We start from the raw sequence: 17,095 nt of genomic DNA, 5'->3' as shown, positions 1-17,095 counted from the left end.
TTAATGCGGCCTAGCTCTACTTAGATACCCTAGAACAGAGAGGAAGCGGTTTGACCGTCCACTCTCGCGTGCAGTGAGGTTGTTGTGGTGGGCGCCTTACCGACCTTACCTAACGCACTAAGTTCTTTGATATTCGTGTCATCACGGGAGCGGTGATCCAGCTTTCGTACGCACTTACCAAGTAAGAAGTAGTTTTCAAAATAGTATATATTTAATCGCATTAAATCTAAAAACCTATTTCTAACCAATCCAAAAGTGTCATCTCTGTCGACAACACTAACATGTACTGCGAGCATATCTTACTAGATATCTCGCGCAACGGATGACGCTAGCCGTCATCCCTCCTAATGTGAATGCACCCATGTGCATCACATACACAAGGGTTGGTCACAAATGAGAACCACACCCGAGTGCTGGGTCTAATTACCTTTTTGAAGTAATTGACCATCCTGTTAAGTACACTAAGTGTACTTAACGGAAACTGTGTAACATTAGAGCAACTTTAGCCCAATACAAAGGAATCGGCGCGTGCCTGCACCTCCGTCAAGGCAAGGATGAGCATTTAGAGATTTATCTGCGTGTACCGCTAGGTATGGAGGTTCTCGTCGACGACAGGCGTAAGTTAAATGCGAAACACGGAGCCAGATAGTATTGGAATTAGAAGTTTCTGTACGAGATCAAGTAGGCAGGAAGACTATGGAGTCAAAAACTCATACGTCATTGACGACTTCTGCGGCTTCATGAGCCAATTGAATATGTAAGATATATTAAATCAAGCCAAGCAATTTTAAATTGTAAAACGTTAATTTCAATTCCTTTTTGAATTCATGTAAATTAGAGGAGGTTTGTCTCTTCACAAAGTAAGCGTAACTTTAGGTACACTTTCATACCAATTGTATTCAAAAATCCGGAAATTCTACAATTACAGCCTTTTTTTATTTGATTAAAGAAATTGGTAGAGCATTTATCTTGAAAGTTTCAGGCAAAGCCTTCAACCCTATAAACACTGCGAGAATCGATGCCTGCCCCCCTTGTGCTTGTCTTTTCTCATAAGATAGCACTCGCCACACAAATCGTAATCAAAGCAATCGCTGCAAGCACAAGTACTTTTTTAAATTCATCAAATTCTTTAAAACAAAGTCTCACAAGACGTACTTGCAATGATAGTGCACAGTCTTGGAGCCAATGATTGGCTCGGCCTCCGTATCAATTCGTTGTCTGCAGTAATTGCTACTTATTCACGCCAATTTACATCAAGTCGTTGCGTCAAAACAATGAATCAAACACCCTCGATTATTTAACGTACCATGCAATGTCGTGTAGCTCTTCTTTCTCTTGCTCCTCATCCTGTCCTTCATCCTTCTTGTCCATATTAGTCGCTAATTTATTCTTGCATTGGCATGTACCAAAACAATAAACGCGCTTTCGACAAGTATTTTCATGCAAAACGACTTGATTCTCTAAAGTTGCTGCCTCTGTCATCTCCACTTGATGCGCGGGTGGCTCCAATTCCCAACCCGCTTGTGCACATACGTACCGAAGAATATCATCACAGTTTCCCAAGAGTGACATATCAAAGTCCTCTTCATCCCGTGTTTCCAGCTTGTCGTTCAAAAAGCCACTCCTTGAATTCACCATGCCATTCGTCACACGTACTTTTGCTTTCAATTTTTTTTTCGTTAATGCCGTTTTATTAATCACCACTTGCGGAATGTGTGACGGTAAGTAACTTGGAATTTCCATCACCGGTGCGACTTTCAACGATGTGCCCATGACAAGCAGCAAATCGGCTCGTACTCGATCCTTGGTGATCATGGTGCTAACTTTGTCCGGAAGCATCTCACCAAAAAAGGTAATTTCAGGCTTGAAAACACCCCGACAATGTGCTTCGGAACAAGATGGAACAATGCCAGCTTGAATCACTGGCATTAATGAACTTGTTAACATCCGCTTCTTGCAGCGCATGCACGCTGAATAAGCAAAACTACCGTGACAAGGAATGCACCGCGTTACGCCAGCAGCTTGTTCAAGTCCATCAATGTTTTGCGTGTACACACGAAGCAATTTGTTCTTGTTTTGAAGAAGTTTAAAAAACCAATGAGTCAATGACGGTTTCGGTGAAGTGGCAAACGCATGGCGTACGACTTCGAAGAACGGGGCCGGGTCGTCTCGAAAGTAGTCAATTTGAAACAAACACTCGGGTTCCGGCAACACGACGTCCATTTTCCGTGCCATGGCATAAATGCCATCCTTTGAACGAAAATCAGGAATCCCACATGACACACTAATTCCTGCTCCAGCAATGATGAGAATTTTCTTGGCTTTTTTCAAAATTTTGACAAAATCCGCAATGGAATTTAAAGGTTCGCGAGGAAGAGCACTTAACGAGTCTACTTTGGCTTCTTGAAGACATTCGTAACAGCTTGTGTTGCCTAAAATCGAAGCGGACTGAAATGGCTTGCCACACGCGGCATGGTAGCTATAAGGATTAAAATCGTATCCCTTCATTTTAGAAATGAAAAAAAATGGAAGAAATGAAAAAAAAAACTTACAGTCGCGAACAGCTGTCACATTGAAGCATAGTCCGTTTGTACGTTCGGGGTGGTCGATGGCAAATGAAACACTCGGTCTTTTGCTTGCGACGCTTCTTTCGATAGTTTGAGCCGTAACTTTCGTCGTTCGAGTCGTCGTTCTCGTCTGAATACTCGGGGATCTGTTGACCCGAGGATAGAACGGCGTAATCCACGTCCGTTCGTTTTGCTTTTCGACGAGGTCGGTCAGACAGCGTCATCATGATTGGATTTAATTTGATACTATCACGCTGGACACGTTGAATTTTTTATGAGGCGAGTCTGCAAGTGAGGTCTTTTATTACTACGGTACGTTTTTGTGTCACGGGTTTCTTAGTTTACAACCTGATTCGATAAAGTACGAAGACAAGGCGAACACGACGAGTGTTGTATACTTAAGATCCTCGTAGCTGCTGCGAGAGACTTTTTCTTGGTGTATTTTGGACAGGCACAATGGAGAGGTCGCATATTTTTAATCCTGACGTAACGTCTGATTGTTACGTCCTCGATGCAAGTTCAGCAGAAAGAATACACCGAGGATGATAATTTCGCACTATGTGGGGCTGACATTGCGATAAGATTATAGGGAACGTGAAAAAAAAAAAAGCTCGGAAGTTGTAGATTATAAGAAATCATTTATTTTCCGCGACTGTTTTAATGCGGGCCCACTTGGCACTTTCACGGGCATTCTAAGCATCTTATTGCATCACTACCACAACTACGCAACAACACACGGCTTCGCTGTTTTCTCGTGCTTTTCCCAAGTCACCAATATATGTTTTAAATAGCAGGTAATAACTCAAAGTCGTTTTTTCTGCTCTTGGGTCTGACTATGTTCACGTACTTGGATCGTTTTGTGGATAACCTAGAAGTCTCAAATAATTAAAAATTACACTCTCTCTCAATATTTACATTTTCAGCTGATCGGTAAAACCATAAAGCGACTTCTTATACCTGTTCAATTTGATTAATGGGCTCGAATCCGATACAATTTAATCGTTGGTCGAAATTTTAAGCCGGAACTTTCGCTTAATTGACTGCACATACATGGAATAAGCACTTCGCCTCAATGAAATACTCGTATTATACATACTTCATCTTTTGCAGGAAGCTAAGACGACAAATTAAGGCGTTGTTGCGGAATAAAGATGAAAATAATTTATGGCCCACTGGATTGGTGTGTTCGACACCAGGCTGTGATTCTTTTTGTGGCTAAGAAAAAAACACGTGTCATTCACTAACAGGTTAGACGATGGTAGATAAACTACTTAGCATAAATACAGATGTCTTAAGAAAAATATTGTAAGAAAGCGAACAAGTTTTTGTCAACTCTAGCATGTATTTACTTTAAGATTTGAGCTGAACTGGCTTGCTTAAGAAATATCGTTGCATTTCAACCAACTTGCGAAGCTCTTATGCTGAGATTAGTACTTTTTCATTACAGAAGAAGTCGTCACCATATGCTTATTGCTCAAACCGGCTCAAGATTCTTACTATTGCAAAGATTGCAGTCGATTCTTAATCAATATTGCAATCATTGCCGAAGAAAGAATTCTTATTTTGGTGGCGAAATGCTGCAGAAACGCTTTTGCTTTCTTAGCCTCAACACTTGCAAAGCAACGCGTGTTTTATATATAACCGTAATGATCTACAAATGCTCAAGTGCAGAGGTTAAGTACTTAGGATTTACAGTGATGCCTGACCATAATCGTGTAAGCTAGCGTTAGATAAACTTTGACTAATGACAGCAAACTTGTCGACTTAGAAGCGCAAACGAATGGCTACGAAAAAGCTTAATTTAGCTGGAGTCTACCCACGTCTTTAATCGAAGGTACAATCAAGTAGAAGAAAATGTCTTGCAAGAATATATTAATATTTTTGCAACACATTTTTTAAATGAATGTTGGGATTATTGAAATTAAGGTCGTTTGAGAAATCGCCGTAGCGAGCAGCAAAAGTATTGGAAATCACAGATTTTATCGCTCCCCGGCGGCCTTGGATTCGAACGTATCCATGTCACAGGAAGTCCGGTCAGCATGTATCACTATGTGACAACGAGATATTTATGGGGATTTGAACGTTTAATATAGATTCTGTAGTCGGTAGGTAGCAGTTATTGCCTCACAATGACATTGCAGAAGTCCTTGAGCCCTGATTTATGTGTATTTACCAAAATTTTGATACAAACCGCTTTGGTTTTACGTCTTGACAAAACGACAATTAAAGATCTCTTGGAATGTATATGACTAATTTCTGAAACTAAGGTCTGAGCATATTTCTGTGTAACACAAATTTATCGAAATATTTTGACTCGTAACGTCACATTGGTAGCAGTTTGTCCAAAATTTGATCACTCCCTAATGATGTCTGTCTTCGCAGGTTTATATTTGTCGACAAATTTCAAAAATTGCTAAATAATATCAAGCTTAAAAGTTACCAAATCATTTTCTTGAAATGGATATATTAATGTGTTGATGCCCAAGTGTTTTACTCTGCCATCTGGATATCAATCTGTGAACCTCTATTGTTTGAAATATGTCTGCTCAAATAAAAGCGATATGATTTCTCTATTTTAAAGTGTCCTTTGCTATTTTCTAATTTGACAGTCTTAACAGCCCTTGACACCACATGTACTACTTGCATGCTACCAACCACTACAATACATGCGGGGGATATTTGTATCTACTCATAATTACAAACTTGTATTTCCCAAACTTAAGCAGCCAATTTCCGCAAAATAGCAAAAATATTTTTTTTTATGAAATGCCAAATTAGTATTAAGCGCAATGGTGATTGAAATAACGCGTAAATTGCCAATTAACATGGGTTTTTCACACACAAGGAGCTTGAAGCAAATTTAGCAATATTTTCAGGAAATGGTCACTAATACTCCTACCTACATAAGATTAATAATCGATCCTATCCATCTGAGTGTATGTGGTATATCGTAAGGAAGATTAGATGGAAGCGCGTAAATCTGTCCTTCTAGCATGCATAGCACAACCTTGAGCTTGTCTCATTGTCCTCTGAATAGAAGCTAAAAAGCTGTTCTCTTGAGACGACGACATGGATGATTCTGATGATGATATAGATGACGAATAGCTGTTTTCGTGGTTCTCTCGAGCATTGCCAACCCTTTGTGCGCATTCACGTCTCCTTTGCATCTGGGCCGATTCGCCTCGATGACCAAAGCCAATGTGGTGCTCATCCTGAGACGATGACAAAAATGAGTCCTCGAAGTGCGCTGACCTGCTGAAAAACTCGTTCCCCTGTTGGCTTAAAAGTTGACTTTTGACTCTGCTTCCAGATAACGCGGATGTATTTTCTGACCAAATTTCACAGTTTTTTTCTTGACGATTCCTCGAGCTAGAACTAGAAAGCTTACCATCACAACTCCATCTTTTCTCATTCCATTTTTTGCCGTATGGACGTTCGTCTCGATGTTCGCGCATAGATGGTCTAGATTCGTAGAAATCCGACGTCATCGGAGGAATGCGCACAACCTGTTCTCGCTTTTTTATTGATAGAAACTTCGTACCAATATTTTGATTTTTCGTAGGATTTGAAAAACAAGAAGTTCCATTCCGAAAACATAAAGTCGTCTCACGCTTTTTGTTATCCACGATATTGGTATGTACCCTTGAACTCGTCGCCTGCTGCGTAATATCACGAACCTCTTTACTCACTCCACAATGCTTGGAATTTGGTAGGAAGTCCATGTCACACTCTTGATTGTAAATTGTAGACCCTACAGCGTTTCCGTCGTTCTTGCAACCCTTTTCCAAAGCCGACTTTCGTTGATGTTCGTCCTCCAACGCTTGATGTTTTTGCATTAATCTTCGAATCAGTTCCTCACTTGATTGCGAATGTCGACGTCTTGTAATTGCCGATCGAACGCGTTCCTGAAGACAAAATTGCAGTCGAATCTCGCCACTAAGTTTATCTTTTTTATACAGCGGAAAAGACTTGTCAAGGGTTTGCCCAAGTTGAAGGTGTCGCAAAAGGACGACACACGCCCCAATGGTTGGACTGTATATCAAAGTGTGATTCTTGATACGGATTGTAAGCACCTCTCGTTGCGGGTTCCTAACATTTAGCTGAAACTTTTCGTTCCACTCCGGACAGTCTTTCTTGGTAGTCAATTGCAATTTAGTATGGAGTGTTTGGTAACTGCTACCTTGATCCTTGTCGATTTTGATTAAATATTTTCGCTGTCCAAGACCCTCGACGACGGGCGAATCTCCTAGGTACAATTTGCAGTAAAAACCTCGAGTGACCGCGCGCAAGTTCTTGGCCGAATGCACTCGCAAATGGAGAGTATAGTTGCCATATAGCGAGTCCTGTGCTGACATATTAACCGCCGCTAAATATTAAGTCAAATGACGGATCAAGCGAGTAATTCGAGTTGCCAAGGCCGAAATGAATACGTCAGAATGTTGGGATAGCTTACAAGCCAGGCACTATAGCGATGTGGAAACGTATAGTACTGAACGCCAGATGAAAACAATTGAGCACACCCTGCCCGGACTATAGGCCGTGGCAGAGAGATTGTTGTAGCGTTTCTACGACCTGCCACTACGAATTCAGATACTTGATAGATAAATTGCGACTTTTCATAACGTCAGACCATCTCATTGCTGTTTAGTTAAGTAGGCTATGCCATTTCTAAGCTGTTACTGTGAGGATATTCATACGGCTGTTTTTTTTTGTTTTACTTCACTTTCCTGACGAAGCAGTTAGCTCCGTGATGAGAATTTAAGCAACGGCTGAAGAATCTTAAAAAGCTGCATTCTTTATCCTTCTGCTCAAGCGACTTCTGTTTTTTGAGTGAAGCCATCACATTTAAGTCCACTAGAAGGGATTATCTAGATACAAGACTCATCGAGAGACAAATTCCGTTCGCAATGATATTAAAGGAACGCCATTGCATCTTTAAGGTGGCTTGCGAAAGAAGTCATTTGGGGGTTGCGCGCAATAATTTCTACCGCATCGTGCTCGTAGATAGAACGGCAAAAAAGTCTGGATTTATCGTAACATGGCAAAATTTTAGTCCATCCAACGACCAAGAGTAGTTATATTGTGTAGTTTAAGACGTTTGTGTTCAATTTTGTAAACGTGCACTTATACTCGTATGTAGATGTAAGGGACAGAATTGCAAGCAACACATTGTAAATAGTCCGTGTTCTTAATCTATGTATAATTGTCAGGACAGTCAACTCGCTGAGCCCTTGACCACTCATTTCGAATTATCTTTTGGACCATTCATTTTCTTTAATTCAATTTTATATATTCGCCATTATAAAAAAACCAGTAAAAAGGTTTGCGCAATTAGGAGAGATGATACTTAGAAAGACTTAAATTTAGGATAGGCGAGACCTTAAAGAGTACCAAAAGCATCGGTAGTAGAACTAAATTTAAATTCAGTCGTAATTTACCCTCATTCCTGGCAAGTAGTAGCACTTGTTGGTTTTCCGCTTGCGTCTTCACCATCCGCTTGCGTCTTCGCCGTCCGCTTGCGTCTTCGCCATCCGCTTACGTCTTCGCCATCCGCTCGCGTCTTCGCCGTCCGCTTGCGTCTTCGCCATCCGCTCGCGTCTTTGCCGTCCGCTTGCATCTTCGCCGTCCGCTCCCGTCTCTGCCGTCTGCTCGCTTATTCTTCGTTCGCACTTCGTTGGACTGCACTGCGTTGTATTGCCCGGCACTCTTTGTAGCGTGAGAGATTCCGCTCGCAGCCAGTAACGTACTGCTTGTAGCGTGGGAAATTCCGCCCGCAGTCAATTGCTCCATTCTTTTTGAAAGCGCTGCGTAGCAGTTTTGAGTGTGTGGCTTTCAGTTTCCACTGTAAAATCTAAGCGTCTGTCAGGCAGATATAGTCGCTTAGTCTGTGTAAGGTTGGGTCCGACTCAACTCAGTGAAATACCAACTGGGATAAGGTTACATCTTTAACGCATTACGCCTAAAGGCTAAAGTAAATCGTTAAGTTCTATGAGCAAGAAGTGAAAGGCAAATACTCAGATTCCATTCGACTGCAGTAAGGCTTTCCACTTTGAGTACGGTGGGAAGTCTGCAAGACTGCAAACGATCGACTTGCGTTTTTACAAAAGACCGAACGCATTGCAAAGATCTTAGCAAAACAACTCACCAAGGAAAAAGCCTGCCTGCCTAAGCAAGGGTCACCTTATCAGCTCTGCTACACGAAGTAGACGCACTTTTAAAAGAAGCCGAGCGCACCATTTTGAAGGATCTTCAGTTTAGCTTAAGAGACTTAAATAAGTTAAACAACTAAGTATTTTAAAAGTTCCAAACACATCCTTCTCTCATCCTGGGCGAGCCCTCAAACTCCAAGCTAATGCAGCAAATGATGCATATGCTACAGCAACAACAAGAGTTAATCAAAAATTTGGCAAATTCCCAAAAGGAAGGTGGGCTTAAGGTGGACAGGATACCGACGTAAAGCGGAAGAAGCGAAGAGTCGATTTGACTTTATTACTTGCAATTATAGCAATTTTTTATTGCGCGCGGTACGAAGTGGAATTAGGACGCAATGGCTCCTCAATTACTTGCTGTAATAGAAAGCTCATTGCGAGGACCAGCAGCACAATGGTTCTTGCTACATCAATCAGAAATTCACTCAGCCAATGGTTTTTTCTAGCAGTGGAAAAGGAATTCGTTCCTGCGGATCTGCAACAACGTCTTCGAGACGATCTGCATCGGCTGAGTTAAGCCAATTGCAAAGGCTTAACGGACTACATTGCGAAATTTCGATATATTATTCCGCAAGTTGAGCACATGACTGAAGTAGACCAAATCATCTATATTCAACAAGGGTTAAAACAAGAACTTAAGAATATGTCACACTGTCGGAGGCTATTACTGTGGTGCTTGACTTTCAATGCGCACGTTCGGGTAGTTATCATCATCACACCGCTACAACCCCTCGTCCTGGTCCACCAAATGTGGCCAGAGAATTAAACAATGAGCCAGAGCCGATGGAAATCGACAATGCTCGGCCATTTCATAGGTCTTCTTGCGTCCAGAACCGACGTCCAAATAAACCAAAGTGTGTGTACTGCAAAAAAAACTGGGGCACACGAATCAGTAGTGTTACAAGCACAGGAACCAGCAAAATAATCGAGCTAACGGATATCGTCGCGATCGTGCAAACGTCAACTATTTCGAGAATGAGTCAGTCGAAGAAGAAACCATCGCAACTGTGTCAAATGAAGCTATCAGCACACTAAGTGAAGCTGACTTTGCTTCCTTCATGGGAAAATATGTGATCGTCAAAAAGGGTCATCTTGAAGATCGTGCTGTCTTTATAATGCTCGATTCTGGCGCCACCTGCAATGTGAAGTCGGGGTTGCTGCAACGCGTCATGTCTGAAGTGGCATTTCAAGCCACTCGTCTCGACGGCACTAATACCACCAAAAAGAAGGTGGAGAAAGGAGTCGCAAGTATCTCCTTTGATGGTAAATAATTCTTTGACGTTCCGGTTATTGAGTGGCCAATGAGCAGTTCCCGTGATGTAATTCTGGGTAAGCCTTGGTTTACTGCGCACGATCCAATCATAAATTTGCGTACTCATCAAGTTTCGTTCAAAAGTGGTGACATACCACAGGATGAGGTTTTTGAACCGGACATTATTTCCTTTGCCGACTTTTCAAGGAAATTGAAAACATCACAATACGAAGAAGTCTATCGTGTCAAAATTTAACAAGAGTCGGAATCTTCAAAACCTCGTGAAAAAAGGTTAAAGGCTTTACTCGATTCCTATAAAGATGTATTCGGAAATGTTCCCGGATTGTTTGCCTCCTCAACGGTCGGTTAAGTTTGAAATTAATATGCAACCCGGTGCGCAACCGAGTAGTCGTCCGCCGATTCGACTTTCACAAATTGAACAAAAGGCTTTACAGAAATTCGTCGATGAGAACCCTTCGCGCGAAAGAATCAAGCTTTCAGATTCGCCTTGGGTATCAAACATCTTTGGCATTCCTAAAAAGGACCCAACAACCGGTACGAGTGTATCTCGTTCGGAATGGATTCAATCCGAAAATGCGAAAATTTTGCCCCGTTGGGTGATTGACTTTCGTTACGTCAACTTAAAGTCAGTCGTCCCTAAAATACCTTTGCCGCGAATCGATAAATTATTCGATAAGATGCGAGGTATAAGCTATTTCACAGTCATTGACTTCGCTCAAGGGTACCATCAGATGCGTATCCATCCGTGGCAAAAAGTACACTGCGTTTCGCACATCAAACGAGACGTATCAGGGGGGCGTTGCTTCGATGGGCCTTGCTGGAATGCCTGGCATTTGGTCGCGCTTGATGCGTGTTCTTTTTGGAAAGTTCCCATTTGTTGTGGTATTTAGATGATATATGCATCTTTTCCGTCTCATGCGACGGGCATCTTGGACATCATGCTATCGTGTTCGACGGATTACGCAAGGAGACACTCTTCGCTCACATCGGCAAGTGCAAGTTCGCGCGCCAAGAGGTCAGCTTTTTGGGGCACACTGTTTCTGGCAAAAGATTATCCGTTGATAACACGAAAACGGAAGCAATCGCTAAGTGGCCACCATCTACCTCTGTAAAGGAATTGCAAAGGTTTCTTGGTCTTGCTGGTTATTATCGCCGCTTTATTCATCAGTTTGCGCACATAGTTCTGCCGTTGAGACATCTCGGTAAGAAAGATTCCCAAAAATGCAGAACAAGAGGATTCCTTCGTAGGGGGGCTTACAAATTGCACCTGCGCTGACTTTGCTCAACTTTTCACGCCCATTTTGTAAGTCGCCCCTGTGCTGACTTTGCCCAACTTTTCACGCCCATTTGTTCTCACTACGGATGCATCAGGGTCGTGCGTTGGAGGTGTTTTATCGCAATTTCTCAATGGACATGACTATCCAGTAGCGTTTTATTCGAAGAAGCTTAGAGTCCATAAGATTAATTGGCCTGCTCATGAAAAGGAGCTCTTTGCAATCAAAGCTGTATTTGACAAATGACGTTATTACCTTTATCGCCATCAGTTTAAAATTCTCACGGACAATAGCGCCTGCTCTTGGATGCTTCATCATCCGAAAGTCTCGCCGAAGTTGGCTCGATCCTTGACCACCTTCGCTCAATACACGTCTACGATACACCACATTAATGGTCGTAAGCTAATGTGCTTTCGCGCCGACCTGATGATACTGTCGTGGACAATATCTACTTTCATAAGTGCGATTCAGTTGCCAACAACGAGGTACACGTTTACTTTGTTCGCCCTCGGTGCCAACTCTAACTCGGGAGGAGGCGAAGGCTCTGCAAGTTGCCCCCTTAATGACAGCGTCGTATGTCGAGTTGTCACTAGAAGTTCTTAAGCTACTTCAACAAGGCTACGCCAGAGATGCCGAGTTTGAAGAAGCATAGAAAAGCTCCGAAACAAGTTCGTTGTTTGTCAAGCAAGAGGAATTGTTGTTTTTGCGCACATCAAATAAACTCACACATCTTTGCGTGCCCAACAACAACCGTTTGCGAACGAAAGTAATATCGGAATATCATGATTCGGCAATAGCTGCTCATCCGGAAATCGCAGAACATTCTTGCGATTTGCTCAATGGTATTACTGGAAATCGTTGCAGAAAGACGTCAAGGAATATGTCAAAACTTGTAAAACCTGCGCACGTTGGAAATATGATAATCAACGAAAAAACGGATTACTTATGCCAATTCCAATACCGGATGCTTGCTGGCAAGTGGTGTCAATGGACTTCATAACAAAGCTTCCTTTGTCCAATGGATTTGATGCCATCCTAACTGTTGTCGACAAAATTTCCAAACGAACGAAGTACTTAGTAGTGCACGTAAAGGACGATGCATGCACAACAGCCAAAGTATTTTTCGATGCTGTCGTTCGACACCATGGCCTTCCAGAAGTTATCATGAGTGTCACGTCCATGTTTTGAAAGTCTTTGATGACGATCATCGGTGTTCGTCTAAGTATGACAACCGCTCATCGGGCTCAAGTCGGTTGACAGACTGAGCGCCAGAACCTTGTGGTAGAGGACGCACTCAGATGCATGATATCTTACCATGGCACTGACTGGACCGAACACTTGGGAAGCATAGAGTATGCACACTCTACACTGGTTAGTGCATCCAGGGGGATACTCTCCCTTTGAAATAGATACGAGGAGATTGACGTATACGCAAAAGAGTTTATCGAAGAACGAGCAGCGATCATCGATCAGGCTCGCAATAATCTTTTAAAAGCACAAGCTTCGCAAAAACCATACTACGATTAAAAGCGCCGAATAAATCAAGTTGAATTCAAGGTTGGAGATCTAGTTATGCTTGATACTCGCAGAAGCACGCTGCGAAAGATATGGGGACACCAAGAGCTAAGTTTGCGGCAAGAAAGGTGGGACATTCGAAATTATTAAAATGATTAATCCTAAATGTGGCAAGGCTTAAGTATGGATAGGATTAATCCAACCTTTAATTTCGATGTTTTATCAAGTATAAACCGAAATTTCGAATTATCTGTTGAACCATTCATTTTTTAATTCAATTTTACACATGCGCCATAATAAAAAACAAGTAAAAAGGTTTGCGCAATTAGGAGAGATGATAAGATTTAGATTTAGGATAGGAGATACCTTAAGGAGTATACCAAAAGTATCAGTTAGTAAAACTAAAATTTGATTCAGTCGTCATTTACCGTCATTCCTGACAATAATCGGGCATGTTCAGTTATTATTTTCCAGCTAGTTTTTGAAAAGGTGAACAAGGCACATTACGGTGTGTTGCACAACGAGCAGGCTTCAAATTTCTAGTGCGACGAGAGAAACCGTAAGCCTCAATCTTCCGAAGTGCAATCTTAAGCCATTCAAGCCTCAATTATTTGCAAGTCGTCGTGGCTTTGCGACTTCATGAATCTTGTGCCGCAAATATTGCAAGATGTCAATCCGCAGGGAAAATGAAAGCAGCAGGGGAGCTTCGATGACTTCTTACAAGTAACTGCATTTAAATGATCATTTTAATAGCTCATCGATAAAATTAAGAGGATCGCTTGATAAATTTTACCACACGAAAGCGTAGAAAAGACTAGCAGCACCGTACGAGGCATGTTCTGCTTAATCATCTTCAATTCGTGTCCTTGTCTTAACAACTAGTGCTTGCGGCTATCACCTTGAAAGTTTGCTTACGTTATTGTAGCTAGAAGCAAAATTAGGTGCCCAACAATTTAAATCAAGCTAGGCCACGTCACTTAGACCATAAGCAACATATCACGTTTTGGTTGATTGCTTTCACTGGTGCTTTAAGATAGTGCGGATAATCATGGCAATAATATCCTTGCCAGCGTGTCGTTAGAAATTTACGTTTTTAGCTGTCATGGAAATTCACAACCTAAACAATGCAAAAGTGAATTTGCAGCAAGTCGAGCATGACATATACTTTATTTCTGTTTAAAATACGTTATAGTAAGCCCTTTTAATAGTTGATCCAAGAGGTTATAATTCGTCAGCAACTTCCGTTTCAATATATTAAGCTCGTTTTTGTGACTGTTCATTTGCATGTTATCAAAAGCGCCCCAGTCTTCCAGCTGCTTCACCGCGTTTGTCTCTTCCCACTTGCGATTGCAACATATCAGCCTTGTGCTCCACGTAAGCCTCCAACATAGCAACCTCAACCTTCCAGCATCATCATTTCCCTGGAAAATATCTAGCTCGCTGATAACTGTTCTAAGATCCAGTTTTCTGCTTTGCCCAATGATCAAGCAACGCTTTTCGGAAGATCGGACGTAGCGATGAGATCGATTGTCCTTGTCCACGAATCAACACGTCCGACAGAAAAGCGGTGCCATAGCTATGGATCAAAAAAATTAATGTTTTGGCTTCTGCCTCGTCAGGATCGGTGCCTTTAATAAATCGGTACCACGTCTGCATCTCAAACGTGTTAAAGACTTGAGATCCCTTTTTGTCGAGGTGAAGAATATCGAAAAACACCTTATTGTGGCTCATTGAGCTCCACTTGCGGTGAAGACTATGCTCCAACTGCGCTACAAATACTTGTGCTGAGTCTAGTCGCGATCCGACATTTATTAAATGCAAGACAGTTGCTACATCGTACGTCTCGAGAAACAATTCAGCCAACTCTTCCTTATCATTGTGGTATTTACGAGTGGCGTAAAAGAAATCAAGGAAAAAGTCAAGCGTCTCTTCGCCGCTTCGAATCGAGAAAAGGTTTTCCAAAGACTCTTCTTCATTCATTTTTAGGCCCCTGTAGACGTTTCTCACAGGAATCCTTTTAATAACCCAAACATGAGCCAAATGTCTCTTCAATTCCTTCGTGTGCTCCCAATCATTTCCTTTAAGCATGCCTAAGACCTTCAACCTTTTCGCTACAATTTCGTCCATCGTCTTAACCTCTGTCTTTAGGTCCAGCGAATCGAGATACTCGTCGAGTTGGAACATCTTCTGTCTGGTAACTTCTGGGCTTGTCACTTTGCGAAAGTTCAGCGCTGTCAAGACTTCTTTCAAGTCCTTCTTCGACCACTTGATATTTTCTTGAATTTGACGAGGAGTAAATTGGGGCACATCATCAACGTTCAAGAGACCCTCCCAGTTTGCATGCTTTTTCCGACGCCAGAAATTAAAGATGTTTCTCTCTTCACTAGCGTTCAAAGTGTCAATTCTTAGCCTCCTCGTAATTCTACGAAAATTCGCTCGGTCGTGGCTCAATTCAAGTGGATTTGCCTCCCTAGCCACCAGTGCGGCACGATTCAAGCGTATGAAGAGAGCAAAAAGCGCTCCAAACACAAAAACGAACTTCATCGATGAGGCAAATTGCTAATTGAAGCATAAGTGGCTTATGCAACCGATTATACGAACATCTGCCAAGTAGTGCATCATATATTGCTAAGACGACAGAGACAGCTGGGATTTTAACACGTCTTTATGACCTTGTCCAGTGACTATATCGAGAGGCTAGGTCATATGTGGAAACTATACCGCAACAATTCACGCTCTTCTCGTTATATTGTCTACTGAATTCTTACTTTTAGAACAAAATAATCTTAATTAAGTATCGAACGACATCTCACACTAATTGTTTGATATTACAGAAATTGTAACGGGTCTCCCGTTACATAAATATTATTTCCTATTAGAGGAATAATAAATATTAGGCCGCTTTTCGGAACACTGACGTTTTTGATCCGGACACAGACACGATTAACTGGCTAATTCTAAGCTATTCGATTGGCTAGTTCTAGGACATTTGATTGGCTACAGTAAAGCGTCCTTCCCGATTCAACTCCCCCCCAAATATTTAGCCCCCAATGTTAGTTTAAGCCCCTTCGTATGCTCTACCTTATTTATCCGTTTTCCCTCCCTAAAACGGGGTGTTTCCTTTTTTATACATAAATTTATCACCTATATATTAGATCAAATTTACTACTTTCGATATTTTATTTACAAATCCGGATCTACAACCATTTCAACATTTATCTCGCCCCCTGTATACCTCCTTATTTAACTTAAGAAATATGTTTCTCCAACCTCCTGTTTCTCTTGCTGGAATAATGTACTCCTCAAAGGATGACGTGCAAAAGCCTTCAATGCGTTTTTGCTGAGGAAATATACTAAATTTTTACAAAACATTCTTACAGGCAACGTAACGGAAAGCAGAAAGTGCATTGTAAATGCGATCGCGTAGGAATGTACCGAAACAATCACAATTTAGAGGAGGGAAGTTGGAAAAGAAGCTCCGCGAGCTCTTGTACTGGCTATCCTTTCATAATGGTCGGCACGGAACATCATGCCAAAGTAATTTACCTTGTTGATCAGTTGAAATTCGATTATCTCTTCATGCATTTACCCATATTTTATCTTGTAGATGGCCAATGGAGTTTTTTAGTCGAGCACGGGGAGCACAACCATGAGGCATCATCACATCCAACTGGTCACGCTGTTTGCATGCGTCTGACCGAAGACCAAGAGACGGCAGTGAAGGACTTGATCGAATCTGGAGTGCGAGTCCGAGAGATCGAGACCTAAGGTCCAAAGAAGATAATATTGACGTGACCAAGCAAAAACTTTACAATGTTTGCCGGAAAGCAAAAAAAATGATAAGTTGAATGGACGTACGCCAACGGATGGAGACCTTCGGAGGAAAAAAAATGAAATCGACGTAATATTGGATAACAATGGGCATGTGACCCAGATGTTCGTCGCTCATCCGGAATCCATCCAAATGTTGCGACAACTTTACGAAGTTTTTAATATGGATGCGACTTACAAGACGAGCAGATGCCGATTTCCTCTGTTTTATCTGTTTAGATATACTAATCTGTTTACGTCGTTCTAAGCCAGCTTTGTTTTATGAGGTTCGAGGATGAGCCGTTCTATATCACGGCAATTTTTTTTTTCAAGGGCCTCTTGAGCGGGAGAGATCTCTTCCAGTGGCTTTCGTAGGTGATGCGAGCTTGCTCTATTCACCGCATTGAAATCCAGCTTCTCAAACCCGCAGTCCTCTTCTGCGCTTGG

At 41.9% G+C, this 17,095-nt stretch overlaps 3 protein-coding genes across 3 annotated transcripts; all 3 read right to left on the bottom strand.

Moving 5' to 3' along the window:
- Positions 1 to 861: 861 nt before the first annotated feature.
- Positions 862 to 3,609, bottom strand: CCR75_002527 (uncharacterized protein). Its single transcript, XM_067960624.1, has 4 exons — positions 2,553 to 3,609; positions 1,307 to 2,479; positions 1,156 to 1,230; positions 862 to 1,091 (listed from the first exon to the last, which is right to left on the bottom strand). The coding sequence occupies exons 1-4, from the start codon at positions 2,792 to 2,794 to the stop codon at positions 998 to 1,000; spliced, it is 1,584 nt and encodes a 527-aa protein (XP_067821530.1). The 5' UTR covers positions 2,795 to 3,609; the 3' UTR covers positions 862 to 997.
- Positions 3,610 to 5,527: 1,918 nt separating this feature from the next.
- CCR75_002526 (uncharacterized protein) lies at positions 5,528 to 6,922 on the bottom strand (the record flags this gene model as incomplete). Its single annotated transcript, XM_067960623.1, has 1 exon — positions 5,528 to 6,922. The coding sequence occupies one exon, from the start codon at positions 6,920 to 6,922 to the stop codon at positions 5,528 to 5,530; it is 1,395 nt and encodes a 464-aa protein (XP_067821381.1).
- Positions 6,923 to 14,290: 7,368 nt separating this feature from the next.
- CCR75_002525 (uncharacterized protein) lies at positions 14,291 to 15,382 on the bottom strand (the record flags this gene model as incomplete). Its single annotated transcript, XM_067960622.1, has 1 exon — positions 14,291 to 15,382. One exon carries the CDS (start codon positions 15,380 to 15,382, stop codon positions 14,291 to 14,293), a length of 1,092 nt encoding a protein of 363 aa, XP_067821785.1.
- Between the last annotated feature and the right edge of the window lie 1,713 nt (positions 15,383 to 17,095).

This window comes from Bremia lactucae, linkage group LG2, assembly GCF_004359215.1.
Source record: "Bremia lactucae strain SF5 linkage group LG2, whole genome shotgun sequence".
In the NCBI taxonomy this organism is placed as follows: domain Eukaryota; phylum Oomycota; class Peronosporomycetes; order Peronosporales; family Peronosporaceae; genus Bremia; species Bremia lactucae.
The sequence above is the reverse complement of the archived record's forward strand: the minus strand, read 5'-3'. Positions and strand labels throughout refer to the sequence as shown.